The sequence below is a fragment of the Actinia tenebrosa genome, unplaced genomic scaffold, assembly GCF_029948245.1.
Source record: "Actinia tenebrosa isolate PJP-AT-01 unplaced genomic scaffold, QUT_ActTen_1.0 PGA_scaffold2__45_contigs__length_23673736, whole genome shotgun sequence".
Lineage (NCBI taxonomy): Eukaryota > Metazoa > Cnidaria > Anthozoa > Actiniaria > Actiniidae > Actinia > Actinia tenebrosa.
This window is the reverse complement of record NW_028292579.1, coordinates 16,598,364-16,622,440: the sequence shown is the minus strand read 5'-3', so window position 1 is coordinate 16,622,440 and position 24,077 is coordinate 16,598,364. Positions and strand designations below refer to the sequence as shown.

At 37.6% G+C, this 24,077-nt stretch overlaps 1 protein-coding gene and 1 long non-coding RNA gene across 3 annotated transcripts in view; one reads left to right on the top strand and one right to left on the bottom strand.

Annotated features, from left to right (window-relative positions):
• Positions 1-22,020, bottom strand: part of LOC116300065 (uncharacterized) — a 33,377-nt gene extending 11,357 nt beyond the window's left edge. Inside the window, exons 1-3 of one of the 2 annotated variants that reach the window (XR_016120539.1) lie at positions 21,924-22,020; positions 16,036-16,091; positions 7,775-7,856 (exon numbers count right to left, since the gene is read on the bottom strand). This is a non-coding gene — a long non-coding RNA (uncharacterized LOC116300065). Of the gene's footprint in view, positions 1-7,774; positions 7,857-12,783; positions 12,963-16,035; positions 16,092-21,923 lie in introns of those variants that run through there. The other variant, XR_016120538.1, reaches the window with a different exon arrangement.
• LOC116288546 (adenosine receptor A3) lies at positions 2,704-3,636 on the top strand. Its single transcript, XM_031695351.2, has one exon. The coding sequence runs from the start codon at positions 2,704-2,706 to the stop codon at positions 3,634-3,636; it is 933 nt and encodes a 310-aa protein (XP_031551211.2).
• Positions 22,021-24,077: the final 2,057 nt, after the last annotated feature.

Here is a 24,077-nt window from a genome sequence, read left to right as displayed (position 1 = left end):
AAACGATATTGTACTTCCGTTTTCTCAATCCATTAGCGTCAAATTACATTTACTCATTGTTTTCTGAGTAGAGAAGAGTGACAGTTCACTTGTCTTCGTCCACTGGTTTCAAACGTGTGGCATTTGTCTGCAGGATTACAATATCAAGAGAAAAGTCTTCTGAAAATATCGTGCGCAATTTCAGTGTCTATAACAATTAATCAAATAAGGAAAAGTAAAAAGTGGTCCTGACGTTGTTTCCATTGGTTTCAAACACCCTGCGTTTGTCTGCAGAATAACAATACAAAAGTTATTCTGAAAACAGTGTGCGCACTTTGTCTATAGCGATTACTCAAATAAAGAAAAGTAAAAAATGGCCCTAGAGTTGTCAGCTTCGAGGGGGTTTAAACGTCTTGCGTTTGTCAGCAGGATTACAATATGAAATAGAAAAACATCTTCTAAAGCAGCGCGCGCACTTTCTCTACAGAGAATCAAATAAGAAAAAGTGAGTGGTCCTTCACCTGTCTTCCATTTCAGTGAGAACTTTCAAAACATAACGAGCATCTATCAATTCCGAATTGAACGACGAGATCGTACACTCAACAAAATGGAGCAACTTAATTGGGATTTAATTGTACTCCTCTTGTCCAGAATCGAGTAATTTTGTTGAGTGTATCATAACCAAAGAACACATCTTCTGAATGCCGTGCCCGCACTTTCTCTAGATTAATTCAAAGGTTTAATACCAGATTTTTGTAAGATAAAACCTGAAATCATTCTACAAAATATATGGCGTTCAACTTATCCAAAGAAGGCGCAGATGTGGCCAAACTGCCAATATCATTTTCTAGTTCAAAGAATTCTAGAACCTTCTTCATTTGATGGCAGGAAGAAGAGTGAAGATCTACTTTCACAACAACAAGTTCACAAGCTCGCAGGATCCGTGAAACACTGCATAACCGACGTAAGACGCCGGAAATGAACCGGGACATTGGCTATCAACCTATGACACACTCGAGCACTTTAGATCTGAGAACGACGCTGCGCGTCAGAACAAACACAGCATTGACAAAGACTACTGGATCAATGGCTGTCGAAAGCTTTGTTGCTCGCTTTTATCTTTAGCTGGTGGTCAAAAATATTCTTTACATTTTGAACAATGTCCCAGCAAAAGATTCTTCACTAGTTCACTTATCTCACCAACGTTAAAATAAGAAATAATTAACACATCAAATACCAATGCAGGTTTTAAGTTACGGCTAAAGCCCCGTTTACACTAGCGATTTTTGCTGCGATTTTTTTTTTTTTTTTGGCGATCCTGTCCATAATAAATTATGGTACAGAATTTACTTGTAAAGTTTTATTCAGGATACCAAGATTTTCCTAGACGAATGTCTCTTTTGAAGGATGAGACAAAAGATTTTATGTTATCGAAAATTGCCACAAAAAACGCAGTAAAAATCGCCGCAAACATCGCCAGGGTAAACGGGGCTCAATGGTCCACCTTTCCTTCCCTCAAAACCATCACAGCTATAACTTTTACTTGCCATGATCGTTATCAACGCTGTTATGGCTGTTGTAGCCAGCTACAGTAATAATGCTGTGGTCATTTACACCATTTCAAGAACGCCTTCTCTACAAACTCCCTCCAATATTCTCATTCTTGGTCTCGCCATCTCTGATCTGAGTGTTGCGATCTTTGCACAGCCATGTCTATGCTTTCTTTCTTTGCTAAGTGAAGTTTTGTTTTAATCTGCACAGCAACAGGAAAAAAGTGTCAAAGGTCAAAAGGTCTCGCGTTGAACTGGATGGTTTTTGATGCCTCCATATCACTTGAGACAGAGAAAGAGAAAGAGAATTAGACCAAGGCTGCACAATAAGAAGGCAACAGGAAAAAAGAGTGTCAAAGGTCAAAAGGTCTCGCGTTGAACAGGATAGTTTTTGATGTCTTCTTTAAAAGCCATTACACTTGAGACAGAGAAAGAGAGAAGAGAATAAGACCAAGGCTGCACAATAAGAAGGCTACAGCAAGAAAGAGTGTCAAAGGTCAAAAGGTCTCGCGTTGAACTGGATGGTTTTTGATGCCGGCCTCCATACTGCTTGAGACCGAGAAAGAGAGAAGAGAATAAGTTCAAGGCTGCACAATAAGAAGGCAACAGGAAGGAAGAGTGTCAAAGGTCAAAAGGTCTCGCTTTGCGCTGGCTTGATTTTGATTGCTTATCTAAGCACGCTTTAATGGCCATCACACTTCTTGAGAGAGATAAAGAAAGAAAGAGAGAGAGAGACCACAAACAGACGACAAAATCCTCTTCTATGTCGATATGTCTTAGTGCTTTCATCCTGACAACTTGAATGACACTTGTATAAGCCTTATTGAAATAGTCGACTCTCAATTATAGTTCTATTTGATAATTCATCCAGGTAAAGAAACTCTTGCCAATATTACCCATTATCAAGGCGTACAATCAATACTAGTTCAAGATGAACTAATTTGTTTTGCCTACTAGCTACCCTAACCTCTATCACTGGAGATCGATTCCTGGCAGTCCATCTGCACCTGCGCTACCGACAATATGCATACAATATAATACAATACAATACAAACAATATGCATACTTTGACTTTTAATATTAAGATCAGTTTCTTTACTGTTTAATTTGAGTTCTTCTTAAATTCACGACATAAGGAGAGAAGGCGCGCTGCATTCACAAATTTATTTCACTGATGACTAGCAGTAATATAACCAATCCTTCCTCGGTTCTTCCGCCGTTAATTAGAGATCATTTTTTCCTTCCTCGCAATCAACGTGAAGATAACTTTATACTTGCCCTGATCGTTATCAACGCTGTTATGGCTGTTGTAGCCAGCTGCAGTAATGCTGTGGTTATTTACACCATTTCAAGAACATCGTCTCTACAAACTCCCTCCAATATCCTTATTCTTGGTCTCGCCATCTCGGATTTTAGTCTTGGTGTCTTCGTACAGCCTTGTCTAAGTGTCCGTCTGTTTGCAGAGTTAGAATACAACCTAAGGCTTTATTACTGGTGTAGGTTAATCTATCTGGCGAGTGGATGGACTCTTTCTGTGGCTTCCATCTTGACATTGACCATGGTTATTGCGGATCGATTCCTCGCCATTCACTTGCACTTGCGATACCAAGAACTGATTACAACCAAGCGCTACATGATCATTCTTGGAATCATTTGGCTTGTCTCGCCATGGTTTGGCGCATATAATGGAATGTACGATACAGACAAGGCGATCCGTTTTGTGTACATCGCTTCACTGTCCTTGCTAACAACTTTGAATGGATATTTTATCTTGAAGATTCATCGAGCAATTCGCAGGCACTCAGTTCAGATCCAGGTAAATACGGTGGGTCAGGACATGCCCAGGCATAAAAAATCCGTGAAAATCATGTATTTCATGATTGGTGCATTTGTGGTGTGCTATGGACCTTACTCTGCACTCGTGGTTGCCAGACAGATACTGCCAAACAGTACCCTAACCGTTCATCTTTGTCTGATTAGCTTCGCGACCCTCTTGATGTTCAATAGTGTACTAAATCCAATCATTTATTTTTGGAGAATCGAAGAGATGCGAAATGCTGCGCTGTTATTATTGCAGAAGACAAGGCGATGTTGGCAAATGAATTGAACAGTTTAAGAAAAGACTAGATAAGCTTCAATTTCGTTTTCGTTTTCGAAAACCGGGATGAACATGCTTTGAAAGCAAATGGTTGACTCCCAGTATATCATCATAACACCTGCTACACCGGCTTTAATTACATATCACACTTTTCATACACACTGCGACTATTTTGTGGACTATATTACTGTGTTCATTTCAGCCTAAAGCATGGGTTACTAGATACATTGGAGTCCATGAGTATAATAATAATCTATCAATTCCGAATTGTACGAGAAGATCGTGCGGTTTCTTACAAATTTAGGGACTCTAAGGACACCCGCTTAATAAGGACACCTCGCTATTAAGGACAGGTTTCAAAGTCCCAACGAAAACTCCATACATTTTCTGTTAAATTAACCGCTTTATAAGGACACCCGTTAATAAGTACAAAGGACACATTTCTAGGACCTGAATGACAGTTTCCATATATAAACAAGCCCCGCATTAAGGACATTTGAAATTTGAAGACGTCTTTACTGTATTTGTTTATTGATATAATGAGCTTAATACGGATTATATTGTCAGTTTTTGCGTATCGGAGGACCACACACTGATCATTGCAGTAGAGTTTCCTATTACAGCATAATGAAATAGACAAAGCTCGCAATACCATTGCATTGTTATTTTCCAGAACTCAACTCAAAATGAAATTGTACAAAACAGTGCAGTAAATGCAAATGTAGTTCTTGTACAGTAATGCACTTTTTGTTCCAGTTTAGGCTGTTATATTGAACATTGTAGTTCAAGCATTACAGCACAATAAAAATAAATGGTTAAAAATGTGTTTTCAGCTGTTTTTCTGATACCTCGCTTAATAGGGACACCCCGTTAATAAGGACAATTTTGTCCGTCCCAACGTTGTCCTTATTAATGGGGTTCCTCTGTAGTCGACTTTCAATTATAGTTCTATTTGATAATTCATCCAGGTAAAGAAACACTTGCCAATACTACCCATTATCAAGGCGTACAATCAATACTAGTTCAAGATCAACTAATTTGTTTTACCTTCTTATTACCCTTGAAGAACACACATTGGTGACAGTTCCTCGCCAAATGACATATCATCGGTGATCAAACTTGTCGAGACAGTTACCTCAAGCGAATCCAAAGTATTATCAAGATAAGTCATGTGCGAGTCTAGAAAGACTAGAAAAACAGAAAGACGCAATGCGCAGTGGTCAGGTGTTTTCTTAGCATCCCAAGTGATTTGATCAGACAGAGTATCTAAAGCTTACAGTCAAACCACCTTCTTTATTTTTCGAATATTGAAGACTACTTTTCAATAATGTATGTTCTAACGAAGAATGAAATCAAGAATCAAAAAAAAAGTTCACGCTTAAGATGGTTTGACTATAAAACTGTTTTATATCTCTATTATAGAATACTGAGACTATACTGAATAAGCGCACGAAATAACGAAAAAACAACAACAAATGTCTGAGGGCGCACCAAAACCAATACAGCTTTTTCAACAACAAAAATTGCAGAAAAAAATCTATTGATTAAAATGAAAAAAAAAAAAAAGAATATGAAAATGTATATGAATTTAGTTTTCCCCCCTATCGGTTCTAAAAAGAAACACATTAAATCAAATAAGAAAAAAGAAATCCAGTTGTTGTTCCATGCATCAACATAAATTTGTTATTTTCAAAGTTTTCGGATCTTCGATCTTAGCTCGGAAAATAATAAATATATGTAGATGAAACAATTAACAACTGATTATTTAATGACATCTACGTACAAACAAACAAACCTTATAAATTTAAGAAAAAAGAAATTTCACGAAAAATTGTTCCCTTTCTGTTTTCTTTTCGCATATGATTGGTTTTGAGAAAACAAGCCCAATTAAGTAAAAGGAAATTGAATTTCACGGACAAAATCGAGATTCAAGGTTAAAACAATATAAAGACGATGTCAATGTCTTTTTGTTTTTTGTTTTAAAGTGTTGTCCGGTTCTTAAGAAGAAAATAATTATAAATGTAACATGGAAAACAAAAAAGATGGTGTTTGTTTTTAGTTCTCATTGTCTTTAGAATAAAATCATATTGCGGTTAAACTTAAGAAATCGGTAATATAATACGGAATTTATTACTTTGATGGACGAATCTCCAAGGTTAACTCATAATAGGCTTTTTAAGTTGTTTCTAAGATGACTGTGTGATTGGTCAGTGAACCTCTAGACTGCCTCTTGCACCATATGCAGTCTTCTCTCCTGACGACTGTAGATTCAGTTTCATTTCACCTGTACATGACAATCGAGTTAAGTACAGCAAAGTTTCTTTACTCAGTGAATGCTTCAAATATCAGTCGCAAAAGCATGAGTAATATCAGTAGCCCGGTCATCAACTTTACTTGTCCTTTATTTGAAACTCACTTGTTTTACAGATCACCAAGCCACGAAGAAAAAAGTTTTTTACTTGCCATGATTGTCCTCAACGCTGTTATGGCTGCTGTAACAAGCTGCAGTAATGCTGTGGTTATTTACACCATTTCAAGAACGCCTTCTCTACAAACTCCCTCCAATATTCTCATTCTTGGTCTTGCTATTTCGGATTTCTGTGTCGGCATGTTCGTTCAGCCCAGTTACTGTGTCTTTAGATACGCTGAGTACCGCCGCCATATCGATATGTTTTGTACGTGTAGTCAGGTGTATCTTTATTCCTGTGTGATGCTTATAGGCATCTCTATAGCTACCCTAACCTCTATCACAGGAGATCGATTCCTGGCAGTCCATCTGCACCTGCGCTACCGAGAACTCGTCACTATCAAACGATACGGAATACTTCTTGCCATAATATGGGCTTTTGGTGTCACTTTGACTATCGTCACTTTATTCAAGTTTGGAAAAGGTCTTATTGCAGTATACATCCTTATTTTCGTAGTCTTATTTCTAATGAATGTATACTTTATTTGGAAGGTATTTCGTGTCATTCGCCGCCATTCAGCACAGATACAAGTTCAGCAACAATCAGCTCTCCACTCCATCAAAAGGCGCAAAAAATCCGTTTACACGATGTACAGTATGATTGCTGCTTTCCTGATGTGCTATATCCCGTATTTAGGCGCGTCGATCGGGAATATATTGAATAAGAGGATGACACAGGCTACCCGCAACGTCATAATCGTCACGGAGACTCTCATCATGTTCAATTGCGTGTTGAACCCAATCATTTATTGCTGGAGGATCGAAGATATGAGGGATGCTGTTTTTAATCTTCTAATGAAATCGTCGCGACGAGATAAGTAAAACCTCTCTGAACCACAAAAAACTACGTAGCGAGCAGAGATGGAAGGGGAGTTAGGTAACCATGACGACTGACATTGGTGACATCATTTGTAAAAAAGACTGAGTCTTTGATCGACAGTTGAATGTAATATAGTGTTTATATATCAGATATCGGTAATTATGGAAACCAACAAAAAAATGGATATTTTTTGAAAGGCAAATACATCACAACCAACTTTACCGATTTGTACTCATAATGACATTGGGTGTTTATATCTCAAATAATGGATATGTCTATTGGAGAAATACAAAGTTCGGAAAAAGCTCACGGCAGGAACACGGTCGTGACACTGCAAGGCATACACAATCACAATCAACCAATCACATTGCGCGAGAATTTACTCTACGTCCAATCAAATACCCGAAATACGGCATAAACACGGTGTGGACACGGTCGGCCAAGGTCACGCCAAGGTCACGGCACTGCCAGACCAATCAAATTGCGCGAGAAAAAAATCATCCAATGAAAATTCAACTGAGAAAATATCAAGTTCCCGGCACCAAACCGTTACGGCAATGATGCTTTTCATACTGATATAAAAACTGCTTTAAGTTGAGACGAGATAATATGTAGATGTAAAGGTTATGCACGTGATCACGTGATCACGTGACAGTAACCATACTGCCGATGGCGGAACCATAGAACTTTATACCCCTTCATGATTAAGTCATTCAACATGGCCGCCATCACATAATCATGCCAAATTATGCTCAAATAATATATATCACAGTGTTAAAAAATGATGCCATTTGTAAAAGATTTGAAAAATAAGTACAATATAAATTATAAGTAGCAAATATATAGTCCAAAACACTTACAGAATTATTAACTTTCTCGTTATAGCTTGGACTTGATTGGCCCCAGAAGCCTACTTGCTCGCATCTTCTTTTCATCGACCACCTAGTTTGGAAAAAAATGATAATCTCAAATAATCAATAATAATAATAATTAGCAATTAGCCTTCGTTAGCCATGACCCCATCTATGAACGTTGGGGTAGGTGAGTTTTGGTCAGGTCCCTCCCCCCACCTTTGTATGCCCTCCCCACCACTCTTTATATTGCAATGCGAAGTATTATATTTTTACGTATTTCTATAGGTGTCTGTGACGTCATACACTCAACACTAAACATTACTCCATACATTTCTTTGTAAATAACTTCATGTCTTACTTTATTTCTATTAAGCCAAAGGTCCGCTGAGGGACTTAATGTAAATTACTTGTGGTTAGAATCATTTTATGATATCTTTTCTTCAATACTAAGTATAAAACGAGAAGATATTTCGATTACAAAATACAAAGAAATGTATGGAGCAATATTTAGTATTGAGTGTATGACGTCACAGACTCCTATAAACATTCGCAAAAATATAATACTTCCCATCCGAATATCAGGAAAAGACTTTAACCAGTGATTATTAGACCTTTAAGGGTTATTCCAGTAAAATTTCAGCTGAATTAAAATTCGGACGATGTACAAGCTAGTCCCCCTTTAAATAACACACTGCGAGTATCTTTATGAATGAATGAATATTATAACTAATAGTTAGGATATTATACGATGTTTTATCATGTGACCCGTATCTGCCTGGGCGCGCGCTCTTAGAAAGGCCTTCGGGAAAATAGCGTGAGCAGGGCCGTACGGCTTTGAGAGGGCAGGCCTGCTCGAATCCGCGCGCTCTCTTTTTTTTAATTATTTTTCTTTTCGTGAGGGTCATATGTTAAAATGCTTATCGACTGAGTGGGAGGGCCGTACGGGAAAATATTTGGCTCTCGGTCATTTGTAAGGACCTCGCTGCGCTCGGTCCGTGAGGGCATCACCTCGGGCCAAATATTTTCCCGTACGGCCCTCCCACTCAGTCAATAAGTACATAGTATGGCATATCTGGCAATTCCAGTCTCGCTACGCATATGGTATCCTATAACGTATGTTACAAACACACTCTTACTAGTGTGTATACGAAGTGGTATGCCACTCCCGGTAAAAGGCGCCATATTTTGAGTACCTTATTTCACCCTCTCAAACGCACAACGTGATACTTAACTAAAAAGATGACTTGAAGTGTTTTCACGCGTAGTTTGGTTTTAAAATAGATGGTCCGAATAGCCCGCATTGATATCACTTGTATAAGACCCATTAACTCACGGCTAGCACTTACAGTTTTTCTTCTCTTCCCTTCTCTTCTCTTCCCTTCTCTTCCCTTCCCTTCTCTTGCTTTCCCTTTCCTTTCCTTCCCTTTCCTTTCCTTCCCCTCCCTCCCCTTCTCTTCTCTTCTCTTCTCTTCTCTTTTCTTCTCTTTTCCTTACTTCTCTATCGTCTCGTCTCGTCTCGATTCTTTTCTTCACTTCTTTTCCATTCTCCTTTCTTATTTTGTGCTATCTGTCCTCTTTCCTTTATCCTTTTCTTTTCTTTTCTTTTCTTTTCTTTCCTTCTCTTAATTTTCTATCTTCTGCCTCATTATTTTCACTAAATTTCATTTCCTTCCTTTTGTCACCTGTTGTATAGCTACTACATCCCTACTCTTCTCTAATTCAATCAACCTGTTTTGTTTTGGTTTTTTTTTCTCCCCCTTTTTTTCCATTTCCTTTCGCTTTCCTTGCTGTACACCCAGTCTTCTTTCTTTACTCTACTCTTTTGATAGAGTAACACGAAAGTTCAATTCGTTTTTATCGCAACAACAACAACGACAAAAAAAAAAAAACGCGTTAAAAAACGAGTGAACCAACACGTAAGGAAAAAAGTGAATGTCTCTAAAATCTCAATTTCATGTGTTGCGTTTCCATAAACATCTTGGATCGAATTACTAACGTTCTGATTGTTTGTGATTTATCTTATTTTTTTGATGACTTAAACCACGACTAGAAAGCCACAGATACTATAGAGCTTTTAATTGTTACGTCAATCCTATTGAGAAAAATTTCCAAAGCGAAAAGCAGTTCTATAAAGATTTTTTACTTTTTACTTTTTCTTAATGACAGGAATCCTCGTCCATAGCTCTAATTAATTCAAGCGGAGGTTAAATCACCATTCTTTGCTTTATTTTTAATAGCAGTTTTTTTAAGCACTTAAGACCCGGAATTCGTTTGTGTGACCACAAAACAATAGTTCTAATGTATAAACACATCAAGTCTAACCTCCGCTTGAGGCCATCGTTTCGTTGTGTAACTCAAATTCTGGAAAATTCTATTGGTATACACACGGCACAGCAATGGTCTTCGCACAAATCTCAGACAACGGTCATCCATATCAACAGCTATTGTTCTTAAATAGTGACATTATGGATCAGGCACTTAGCGATTTGAAAGTAAAGTATCCAGAAATATTGAACCGACAATGATCAATATAATACAACTCAAATGAAGCTCAAGCTGAGGCTTTTAAGAGTCATTAATATATAAATCTATACGTCTATATGATATCCTTTACATACAGCCCTTTGCAAAAATGCTGTAAATAAAATGAATATCGATATATCGGGTATATTATGGGTAATTTTCAATTTTAACAAGTTTTGACACGGGAAAACTTGTCAAATGTGCTGTGCACATTGGATACTTTGAATAGAGTACAAGACTATTTGGGATTTAGTCATTGTAAGACAGAAGAAAGTCCGTGGATTCGGTTTGAATATTTTTTACGGTCAAATTGAACCAGCATAAACGACTCTTGTTCGCAAACCCCAAAGCAAGCCTCCGTCTCTCTGAGAACCAGTGTCATGGTGGCTCCATCGGCTCAAAAACACCACACAAAACATTATTGAACAGAAGATTCTCCATCTACAGAAAAAGTTTGGTCTCGAAAATTTACCTCAGAATACCCTGCGAGCAGAGTCTCCTTTACCTTCCCCCGAGTGAGAGAAAGGAAAGAAGACTCTTTCCTTTCTCTCACTCGGGGGAAGGTAAAGGAGACTTTGCTCGCAGGGTAACCTCAGAATGGAAATATTACGAAAAACGTATCTCTTTCCCTACGCTTCTGCCCAAACAATATGGCGTCGGAAACCGTGAAAGGAACTATAAAAAAACTAATATAAAACTCGTGTGAGCATTCTTTTATGTAAATTATGACGCAGTAAATTCCTTGTCCACCCACTCGTTGAAGGTTTCGGCATGAAAATCCCTTTTTCATAAAAATATTCGACTAGAAATAGATACGTTTAGCTAACCAAAACAAAAATTATTACTTTAGTTAATACAATAACATATAACTCGTGCGGGTACTGTTACTAAAACAAGGAACGGCCTGAAACCACCTGAAACCACCTAAAACGACCTGAAACGACCTGAAACGACCTGAAACCATCTTGAAACCACCTGAAACCAGCCAAAAACATTGAATCTCCATCGAGTTTGTCGTCCAGTTTGTGTATTTTATTGACTTTTATCGATCGATCAAGTGTTTGTTTTCCTTGGAAGGGATGTATTTCATGGTAGAATGTCATATAGTCGCTACGTATACTCTCCCATAGAAGTATTCCACACTTATACCTCACCTCTCCCTCGCTACGATTACCTGTTCCTAGCTATGATCAACCGTCCCTACCTATGATCAACTGTTCCTAGCTATAATCAACTGTCACTAGCTATGATCAACTATCCCTAGCTATTTTCACCATTCTCTACTAATGGTTTCCTGTACCTATATATAGATTAACTTCCCCTTATATAGTTTAATGAACTTAAAAACTTGCAGGCAACATGGCTGAATTACGTTAAGGAGGGGCTTATCCAGGATCTGTCATGTGGGGAGGGGGGTGGGGGGGGGGTGGGCGTGGGGGTCACGACATACCAAATTGTCACTATGACATCATATCACATACTGCATCAACGGTCAGATGATTAATCTTTGGCTTTGAAAATGGGGTCACAGGCACCCCTGAGCCCCCTAGATACGCCAATGTTAAGTTAAACAAATTTACACGTTAAAGTCAAAAAATGTTCAAATTGTAATCATAGCTAGGGACAGTTGATGACAGCTAGGGATAGTTGAAAATAGCTAGGGACAGTTGATGACAGCTAGGAGCAGTTGAAAATAGCAAGAGATAGTTAAAAATAGCTAGGGATAGTTGATCATAGCTAAGGGATAGTTGATCATAGGTAGGGACAGTTGATCATAGCTAGGAACAGTTGATCATAGGTAGGGACGGTTGATCATAGCTAGGAACAGGTAATCATAGCAAGGGAAAAGTGAGGTATAAGTGTGGAATACTTCTATGGGAGACTATACGTATGAGCGACTATATGACATTCTACCATGAAGTACATCCCTTCCAAGGAAAACAAACACTCGATCGATCGATAACAGTCAATAAAATACACAAACTGTACGACAAACTCGATGGAGATTCAATGTTTTGGCTGGTTTCAGGTGGTTTCAAGATGGTTTCAGGTGGTTTCAGGTCATTTCAGGTCGTTTCAGGTTGTTTCAGGTGGTTTTAGGTCGTTCCTTGTTTTAGTAAATACCAATAGTACTATTTTAGATCAATGACGCAGTAGAAATTCCTTGCCCGCCCCCATTCAAGCTTACGGCATGAAATACGTTTTTGTAATGGAAATATTCGACTAGAAATAAACATGTTTTGCTAATCAAACCTAATATCATTTTTCTTGCTAATAAAATAATATAAAACTCGTGCGAGTACTATTTTACATCAATGACGCAGTATAAATTCCTGGCCTGTCCATTTACAATCTTTTGTTTACGTAACTAATTCGAGTTGTATCAAAAAACAAAAATCGCACTTAAAGTTTCTAATTTAGCTCCAGTTTCTAATTATCTGCTTAGAACTACCAAATTAAGTTTAAAGTAAGTTGGATTAAGGCACTCTTACCACGAAAACCACATATGTTCAACTTCTTTCACCTCCTCCGTGTCCCGATCTTACAGATCTCAACGTGCATTTTCACCTCGTGTTTCACCAATGTCAATCATGACGAGTCCACCAATGGCATTCGTAACACTAAATTCCGATCATACCTAACTCAACAAAAACAAATGTACTGTGCCCATAGGCACAGCACAAAAACCCTTTAATAAAGGATAAATACGATGTTTTTGGTGAAATACATTAATACTAGATGTTTGGCTAATTTTTGGTTGAAAATCGTTATATTTAAAGAATCTAGAAATATAAAAATTAGTTTATGTATGGATATATATATTCTTGACTTGTGCAGAATTTTTGCTAATATATATATATATATATATTTATCTATTTAATTGATTATTGATTATTGATTAATTAATCATTCATTCATTAATATTTCATTAATCCGCCACTAATCTCTCTATATATGAATACATACAATAATACATGGCATATATTATGTCTATTTCATTAATTATTAATTATTGGTTAATTAAACATCCAGTCATTAATCCTTCATTGATCTGCCACTAACCATTACCTAATTGGGTATCATAGTTGTCTCGGCTATTTTGAACAACAGCACCTCACAAACACGTGTTGCCAGTTGTTACGAAACGTTTCATTGCCCTCACGTTGTGTCGAGCAGGCATAAGAGTATATAAATAGGTATCAACATCGACCCTTCAAACACCGACAATACTTAGATCAAACAGCTCACTAAGAAACAGTACCTCAGTATTTTGGATTATCTTGGTTGCCGACAGAATGGAGACCACTGTTAAAACCTCTGGAATTTCCCTGTTAGAGGGTAGAGACTTTGTTATCGAGTTTATAAGACAGTCTAGGGATTTTCAAAGCAATGATCATCCCGCTTCTGCCACCAATTCTGACGAGCGACAGAAACGTCAACCGCAAGCACTAGACGACTTGGAATTTGCAAAAACGTTTTTTCCAGAGTATTTCGCCAAAGATCAGACGGATAAAGGCCCAACGTCAAAAGCAGCATTCCTCTTTGGAAAATCGAACGAAGATGGAGAGGGAAGGAGCTTGATGTGTTTCGAAAAGACTTTGACTGAAAAGCAAATCCAATTTTCACCTCTTGTTGCATGGATTGGTAAAGAGTTTGGATTGTCAGCTGATTACCAAATATCGGTATCGAAAACAGCTATTAGGAAGTAGAAATATAGATAATTAATGTAAAAAAAAGAATTTTCAAAAAGACTATAAAAAATATGCGCACACAGACGGAAAACGTGTCAAGATTTCAAAGATAGGCTTGAGATTCATTTATTACGGATTAAAATCAAAGTTAGTTAAATCAAAGTAGGGTCGTGAAAATGGTTATTAATAACGATGTTGTTTTCCATTGTAAATAGATTATCTAATGACATGTTTTAGACATAGACAATAGAGATATACTTTATTGGAACGACAAAAAACAATATTAAAATTCAGTGCAAATTAAAGAGTACGACAGATATTTTGGTACTTGTTTAGTAATGGTAATCACTTGTAAATAGGTTATTCAAAAATAAAATTATTTAAGAAAAAAAGGGGCATGAGCTGGTTGTACTGTAATTGATACAGAAAACTGAAAAACACCAAACAATATAACACCACACTATACCACATTACACAACACAACACAACTCCACACCACACCACACCACACCACACCACACCACACCACACCACACCACACCACACCACACCACACCACACCACACCACACCACACCACACCACACCAAAAATAAAGTAAAAAACTGCTTAAAAAAGCCTTACTTTTAGTCTTGATTTCAGTTTTTCCATTTCGTTTGCGTTTCGTGTTTTCGAGTTGCAAACATCTCCACTATATAAATAATCACTATACCATTCAATACCACAATAAGTGCATTTGACTCAGTCTCGCCTGCAGACAAGTTATGTTATTAAAAGTTCGTCTAAAAGCTTAAGTGATTAGTTTTGATTGATGAAGCTCAACGAACGGAAATGTTAAATCTCCATGAAAGATCGCCTTATTCAATTACTTAAAATACGCCGATGATGACACGTCTGGCGAATTGGTTACTTTATATTTTTTTATTTTTCTATTTTTTTATTTACGTTAAGATATTTCTGGTCGAAGGTTGTTCGCAAACATGGGGAAAGTTATGCTATGATGATATTTAGCAGCAAGCTACCTGGAAAATTAATAACTGTGTAAAATTTAAGCTATCTACTTTTTTGAGTATCGAAATAAGAGTATACAAGATAATCAAGTTACACATACATATCTTTCCAGGGTTAAATAAGCCGGACGGTTGTCTTTTCGAGTTTAATAGAGACTCTTAGCACGACGTTCTGGTCTTGCTTCTACAGTAAACCTCATATTGCAGTTCGATGTCAGTCGGTTTCCGTCAAACGTTCGCCGACGTTTAGCAAGGCGTCATAACAAAGTTTTTGCTGGGAAGAGCCGCCAGTATTGAAATTCATTGAGGCCAAGTGTTTCTTCATGTTCGGGGGATGATTTGGGGCGGTAAACCATCCTCGGGAACCGAGGAGTGAAATTCTGTAAAAGTAAAGTAAAGTACCTATATTTAACGTCGGTAGTTCCTTCAGTTGAAATTCAACTGCTATCAATGGAAGCCGACGGTGCGCACTTTACCCCCTGCCTCTCTCCATCAGTGCTTTGTGTTAAGAGTATTCAAAGTTGAAGCTACACGGATTAGAGAGAAGTCGAAACAGGCGGATCGAACCGTGGATCTCAAGCTCTGAAGGTCGCGCACTAACCAACTGAGCTACGCCTGCTCCTAGTAAGAAAAAAAGCTTCTGGGAGCAAAAAAGGAGCAACAGAAATTTACCCATGGGTTCCCGAGGATGACGGTAACCTGATGCTAAAGGACTCTAATGACGATTTTTTCCCCGACATAACTAGACTAAATTTTGATGACAAAGATTTTTTTCGGATTTTTAGCTTGTATAGAAAGCAATTATTCATACAGTATTCAAAGCCGTGAAGATCTATAGGTTCTTGGCGTCTCCATTCATAGATGAAAAGGAATTAGTATTGCCATGGAAACCTACAACCGCTGCGACTGAAAAGATAATGTGGGGGCTCAGTTCATCGATGGCTCAATATTATTTGAACTATTTATTGAACGAATTAAAATCAATTAAACTAGTCCGAGGCAATATTAAGCTGGGCTATGGCATTTATGAATCAATAACTTACCTTGGAGTCCTGTTTCGTTTATCATTTTGCTTTTCAATCGCTGTGGCAAACGTCAGCTGCAAAGGAAAAGAAAAGTGCTGCTAAATATAGAGTCAGAAGACAAATGTGGTGATGATGGTATGCACATCAGCACGCACACGCTTTTTATTTGGTTATGACTATGAACTGTAACGGTGCACGACACGGCAAAGGTATGGAATTACTAAGCGAATAATACGAATGTGGATTCAAAGATGATGACGACGATGATGATGATATGCACATCAGCACGCACACGCTTTTTATTTGGTTATGACTATGAACTGTAACGGTGCACGACACGGTAAAGTCATGGAATTACTAAGCGAATACTAAGAATTTGACGTTAAAACTTTCTTCATTGTAAATAAATAAATGAATGAAAAAGTAATGAGAATAGTTTTTTAAAATGTAGGGACAAAAAAGGACAAACGCAAGAGATTATGGTTCAAAATAGGCTTTCCAAGATACTGTAGTATTCCTAGTACCAATGTCAGGCTCCATCCACACGAATCTAAATATATTTTAAAAGGATCAGTTTTTTTATCCCGTCTTCAAAAAAATTCTCGTTCACAATTAGCGTTTTCTAACCGTTTCCTCGAACACGTATCTATTTTCAAAAAAGTTGTGTTTCGAAGTGGCTGTATTTACAGGAAACGTGTGGATAAAAGGCCAAACGACAAAGAAATAGTCCGTTTCCAAAAATATCCGAATACATGTGGACGGGGCCGCCCTTGCCATGATATTGACAAACACTGTAGCAGTAATCTTAGAGGCTGTCACCTTGGTCGGTAGAAATACTTTCAAATATCATGAATCTTTTTAGAAACCTAATAATATTATACATAGAATATTTGAATGACTACGCGCTTTCTGATTGGTCGAAACGCAGCTTGAAAACCAATGTTGATATCGGCTACCTCTCGTGTTTAGCTACCCTAACATCTACATATTAAGTTTTCAATAAAATTTTGTCTGGTTTTTTTTTTTTTCGTTTTTAAACATATATTCCACTTAATTGTCGTAATTGTCTATCATTATATTATTTGAAAATAAAATTGAAGTTGAAGTTGTTTCTCTATGACTTCTTTCTTACTTCATATTACAGCTCCGAGTGTGTTTATATTTCTAAATACTTAAAACGAAGCTAGCCTTTTAATGGTGTTTATATTTCTAAAACGAGGCTAACCCGAGCAACAGAAACTCAAAGCCGCTCGAGTACCGATACCAAAGAAATAATTTAACATGCAAGTTAAAAAATATCCTTTAAAAAAAGCCATAATTGAATAACATTGGGACATAATGAGATATGATATCGTTTGTTATCGTGTCATTTCCCATCTGAAACTCATATTTTTTATCGACTTCCTTTCGCTTTAGTATCGCATGAACTCCAATTATTCGACTTAACTTGCTTTAACAAAGCGCCTTTAGTTTTTGGAAATCTCAATAGCATAAGCTGCAGCTGAGCATAGGGGGGAAATTATAGTATAGGCCTTCACGACATGAACTTAATAAAACCCTTTGAAGAACTTGCTTAGTACGCTGTGAGGGCGTAAACCCTTCCTTCCATAGGCCTTTTTTGAGTTCGATAAACAGGATGTAATGTAGTCTAGCTTTGGTACAAATACAGCATTTTCGCTATCTCAGAAAAGGTCTATTGTGTAATCTTCTGGTTGCCTGTATTAATTAACAATTATTCGCCGAAGGCGAAGTGAATATCGGGGAATATTTACCGAGACGCGAGTCTTCGAGCGGCGAGGTAAATATTCCCCTATATTCACTGAGGCTGAGGCAAATAGTATAAATACACAGGTGATTCTTTCAACAAAAAAAAAGGAAAAAAAAAAAGAAGATAAAAGACATTTTTTCCGGTAACAGCAACGAATCGGCTGGCCGCCATTTTGGATTATCGCTGGTGATGATTATCGTGTGATAGTGTGAGTTTCTCGACCAATCAGCGCGCGAGATTTTCAATAATCAACTGTGTATTTTTACTAATATGCATTAATGAGCAAGTGCTAACAAACTGAAAGCCGCAAAAACATAATAATTTTGCGCTAGAAAAAATAAGCTATTTGCATCAATAGATCACGTGACATTTTTTCGCGTAGCAACGCCATGTTGGATTGACCCAATTTTTTTCCGTGATCTTGGAAAGTTCTCAAAAATAATTAGAGCTGCGGTAATAATGAAAGGAAGGAAATGAAAAGGATGAAAGAAAGAAAGAAAAAAAGAGAACGGTAATAATGAATGAACAAAAGGAGAAAAACAAACAAGAGAGTAGAAATGAAGGATATGAAGAACAAAGGACGATAAAAGAATGAAAGAAGGAAAAATAGTAAAAAATCCTGCAAAACAGTCACGAAAATGATAGCGCACGTGCTACGGGACCTTCCTCATAAAACGTGACTCAAGAGATACTGAGAGATGAATGAAACTAACCTATCGGTCTATTAACTCGCCAATCTTTACCAATACTTGCTCGGTAAAAAAACGCCACAAATACAGTAGTACACACATTATAGACCATACGAAAAACGAGTGTAAGACTGGGAACGAGCACCACGAACAATGAATGATTTGAAAAAATAATTACTATCACAAGAAAGACCATGTCTAAATTAGTAATTTTGGAAAGTTCTGTTGTCATATGATATATTAAATCCCTGAAGAGTTATAAGAATTTGGAATGCACCGAAAACATGATAGCGACGCTGGTAGGGCCTTGGTTGTTGTTTCCAAACGAACCTTTCTAATTTATCATTAAATGTTACTACACTAAAATCTTGGAAGATCACTAATACTCTTGCTAATGAAAGCATTGTCTTCTTCTACAACTGATGAATTAAGGTATTGCAAGGGACACGCCCTTTTTCATATGTTCTATGGGACCTAAAATCTGACACGGATCAATACATTACTTTGGTAATGCAAATTTTCTCTCCGTTCCAATTTACTCAGGTGGGCAAAAAGGTGAGGCACGGCCATGCGTCTCATTAATTCAACAAATTACAAAATTTTGTCCCCAGAATAAACTGGAACCAGAGAAAATTTGCATTAGCAAGGTAGTGTATTCGTTTTGGGGTTCGTTGGACTACCCGATATATATTCTAGGAGTCCTCAATTGAGTTTATAGGCGAAGGCATTTTCTTTCCGAGATTCCACACTTTTTGCCAAATATGGCCGACAAGAACAAGACGTGGAAAAAATAAATGAAATCACTTTCTGCGTCCCTTAAAAATGAAAGCAGTCTATTTTTTGTTTGAGTTCTATTCCCATTTATTTGCGTATAGGAGGCAGGGTTCTGGACCTTTAATGACTGGACGCAAAGATACTTAGACGTGAATCAAACTATACCCTATTGGTCTATTAACGAGCTGATCTTGACCAATCACTTGATAAAGCAGTGGGGTATTTCGGGTCCAGAGACGTTCTAAGACGTGACTCAGGAGATACAAAGACATAAATAAAACTACCTTATTGGTCTATGAGCTCGCTAACCTTGAGAATCTTTGTAACGTAAAGAACTGTAAAACAAACACGGTAAAGCCGACTGTACAGTTGGTATGGGACCAAAGGCTTCTCAGACGTGACTCGAAAGCTTGGAAATAAATAAATCCTCTTTGCTTTAATTGCTTAGAGTCGTAATACTCAGTTGTATAGTTTTCTTTACAGACTCATTTAAAGACAGAATGAAATGTCAAAAACGTATGACAACATCACAATCGTCTCTCACTATAAGCTTACTAATCTCAGATTATTTCTTTCTGTTGACGGATATTGAAGTAGGAACTAAAGAAGAGGTTGCGTGTGGCCCAGAGGAAATTCTAAATGGGACGTGACTCTTCACAATAGGGGCTATTATAACAAAAGAGAGGATGCCTCCTCGAACTCTCTATAACCTTGCCATTCAAGCAGTTCTGCCCCCCCCCTCCCCCTTGAAAACTGAGGGAAAGTCGTGTGCGAGTTCAAAATTGACGAACTTCAAAATGAAGAGAGACAGAACTAGAGAAGATGAGACAGAGAGCCAGACAGAAAGACAGAAGACAGGAGCAGATAGAACAGCAGTTTTTAATGGTTAAGAATGAAACAATGTATTATTATTATTATTATTATCTGCTGGTTTTGACATCATTTGTTCTAGAACTTCTAGAACATCACTGCGCGGCATCCCTCCACCCCCTCCTCCCCCCTGGAAAAAAATCTAAACCAAATGGGATAGACTAAAAAAGACACTCGTGATGGGCGTGAGTCAGTGATCTACAATTTACTACTTAAATAAAAAAATAAAAATAATCCTTTTGATCGACCATCCTGAGCACGTGTCCAGGATCACCTGTCCAGGATCACCTGTCCCATACAACAACATGTACGTGTTGGAATAAATCTACTGCGCAACTTGACAGCAGATTACTGGAAAAATCGCCTAAGAAGTTTGATTATCAGGACTAAATTGTGGATGATGTAGTTGCGAGCATGAATGGAACGCGCGTTATAAACATGAAAGTTATTATTATAGTTATATCTATGTTCGTTCACTGGTAAAATATACTAAGATCAGATCACTATTTTGGTATTCGTGACCAGATGATATATGGGAAAAGGTGGGAATAAGAAGGTGGTGGGATTCGGATTTTTAAGGTTTCTCTTGATTATGCCTTACGATGTAATGCATCTAACATCTGAGCACCATTTGGTTCTCACGACCCATAGGATTCACCTTAAATGGTCAAATAAATCCGATATATCTTGTTGTATCTTATATGGGGACGCGCAGAGGCGTTCTCAGACGTGACTCAGGAGATACTTGGACATGAAAGATAACCCAGGTTGTCGTTTGGTGTTTGGGGTGTAGATAGCCCTGAGAGGTGTGTTATTAGCAAGGAGTTCAATTACACTGCTGTAACCTTTTCTTTGGTACAAGTTTGATCACTAAAGTAAAATAGCAAAATCGAATGAATGATCGAGTGGTCGGATAACCAAGGTGGTCGGGTTTGGCTTATAGAGGCCCCGAGAGGTGTGTACATGCTAGACCGGCGGCTATGTTATTAGCAAGCATTTTAATTACACTGCTGCAACCTTTTCTTTGGTACTAGTTTGATCACTATAGTAAAATAGAACTGAATTGATCGAATGAATGATCGAGTGGTCGAATAACCCAGGTGGTCAGGTTGGGTTTCTACAGGGTCCCTAGAGAAGCGTACGTGTTGGAACGCTTTATCTTATTAGCAGGGATTTTTAATTATACTGCCACGATAACGACTTTGCGATTAGTAAGATAGCAGTAAATTTATCGGTTGAATTGATCGAGTAGTCGGATAACCCAGGTGGTCGGGTTTGGTCTCTACAGAGGTGCGTACGTGCGGAAACAGGACATGTTATTAGCAGGGATTTTAATCATACTGCTGAAATAAAGACTTTGCTTTGGTCTATGCGATAAGTAACAGATTAGCCTTGATCGCCTTGTGTAGCGAGATGATCTGCACCACGCATATCTAATTATATAATACAACCCCTTGGGATGTAAGAAAAGCAATGTTTTAACAAGTTTTTCATCAGCACTTAAATTTTATCCATCTGAAGATCAGAGCAGAAACCTTTTACATTGGAAGGGTCGGTACAATCAAAGATTTGGTCGCGTTTTCGACCGGTCGTTACCGCAGATCCGACCATGAAAGAACATTGGCGTTCAAATATTTCTATAAATTATTAATTCTTTTAAAATTCTGTACTTTTTCGCAACGTTTCTTTGTATGGAAAAGGACATAACCAAGTATTGTTCGTAAAACTGAATAGTAACATGTCTTTTACTGATTATAGTAGCACGAATCTGTTACATTTCGTTTTCAATTAAACACGTTTCTCACCTTCCAATCCTCACTGGAGATTTCTTTGTCAAAACTTGTCAAACCTGTTATGACATCTTTAATCAGCCTCAACGCCAGTAATTATAAAGTTGTCAATTTTGACAAAACTGACTGTTGGAAAGAAAAAAAGAGATGTTCAGAAATACGAAGCATTTTTGGTTAAAAATATCTACCACTATTCATGAAATTTATATTCATGTCATACAAATTGGTCCTACAGATTCTTTCTTACTTCCTTTCCTTTCCTAACAATAACCCGGCGCATGCGTAGCTCTTAGAGATACATCGATTACAGAACCACAGGGAACCCAAAATTCTAATTCCACGAAAGAGTCCTGCGTGGGTTTTTTTAAAATCTAGATTTCTTTCACGTGTCGCTTTCCTCGGAGTTCAACGTGCACAATTAGAAAACGTTACATCAATTGCCTCATAAAGACTTTATTTTTCTCCTAAAATGTGATAATGGCTCTTGATCCTACAATAAAAACTATTAAAAAAGTTAAATTGCTTTCGTGCGCTGGAATCGATATGAAATAACGTAAATTCACCTACATAGCCAAGCCGCAGAAATTTGAATACGAAAACACTGAAAAGCAATCAATTTTTTTTGATTATCTTTGCCGGGTCTTTGCCACTTAATGACTAGAAAACTTTTCAAATATAATAGCTAAAACCTATTACGTGTTCAGTGTTGCAAGGTGTTTGTGATGGAAATATTTGATAATGGCTCAAATATGTGTTCGAAAAGATGCCACGAAATGTATTCTATTTCATTCTAGAACCGACTCAAGATCGTTCCCTTGACAGTTGAACAGCTTGCGTGTACGGAACATCGGGTGTTCGGTTCGCAATGGTTTTTACAAGGGTAAACAAAATCGTACTCGAATAACGGGAGTAAAACTTCCTCGACTAGCTACTGTATTCAACTAGTAACCTCATCTCTTCACACAAGGGGTCTTGGACACCGTGTGAAAAGGGAGCACACCAAGACAATGGTAGTGAAAACAAAGGACTTGATCAAACAAAGCCGTCTTGGAGATCGCCGTGAATTTGAACCGAATACTCTTTACCCTTCAATGTAAAATTGTTACCAACAAAAATCAAACATATCAATTAACTGAACTTCTCCAACTTGGATTATTCTATTTTTTCCCTTGAAAACGATTTTGGAAAATAAGGGGACGTCTTCATTACTTTTATTTAGAGGATCAGTGCTAATCCCCCAAGGTGTCGAGGCTAAAACAAGTTAATGATTGATGGGATAGTATTATGAAATGTTGCACAATCTGTAAGGTTTTTTCCTGCGAACGTGACCTGCCTGTATAATAAATGAGGCAATTCCTCTTGTGGGTTCTTAGCTGTAGGTATAATTGAGGTAGAACAAGGTCTCGTGCCATGTTTAATAGTAGAACGTGATTGGCTGGGATGGACGGGTTGGTATATATAGAGGTCAATGTTACCATATGGGCAGAAGGTTTAAAGCACTGACCGACGAACGAATCTAGTCATATAAAATTGGTGGAGATTTCTTCAGTGGAAAATTGGAAGAAATTTTATTCGACGCAGCATCAAGTCTATCTTGAGTCCGTAGAGCATTCACAATTGATCCAAGAAGGAAGAAGGGAGAAGAAAAACTTAGCCAAACGTCGTTCAAAAGTATTGATCCCGTGAGCAAAATGCAAAGACACAAGTGCATCAAGGAGAAGATTGACCAGTTTTGTGGCATGACCGCAAGACAAGACAGCAAAGAACGAATCGTAGATTTACCGTTTACAAATCTAGGACTCCTTAAGGACTGTTGTGAAGGCAAATTCAACAACTATTCTAACCGAGCATCACCAAAAATAAGCAGATCAAGAAATTCTACAAGACCGAATAGTTGCAGCGATGACGAGCTTGTCTATGCCATGGAGAAATTCCCAGACTTTTTCCCGCCAGAATATTTATCTTATAATGACAGCACATTCAGAACTGTTGCAGAAAAACAAGAACTTTTGAGAGAGAAAATGCACCAAGATGAAGAACAGATTGATAGAAAAGTACTTGAATGGTTGCATCAAGAATACGGAATCTAACAAACCTTAATAGCTTCTAGATATGATCTTATGAAAATCGACCAGTTGAATTAATAGCTATAGCTTTAGAAACATTCTA

Bases quoted from the DNA above. Each gene is read 5' to 3' on its own strand.
- LOC116288546 (XM_031695351.2), top strand. From the start codon at position 2,704: ATGACTAGCAGTAATATAACCAATCCTTCCTCGGTTCTTCCGCCGTTA.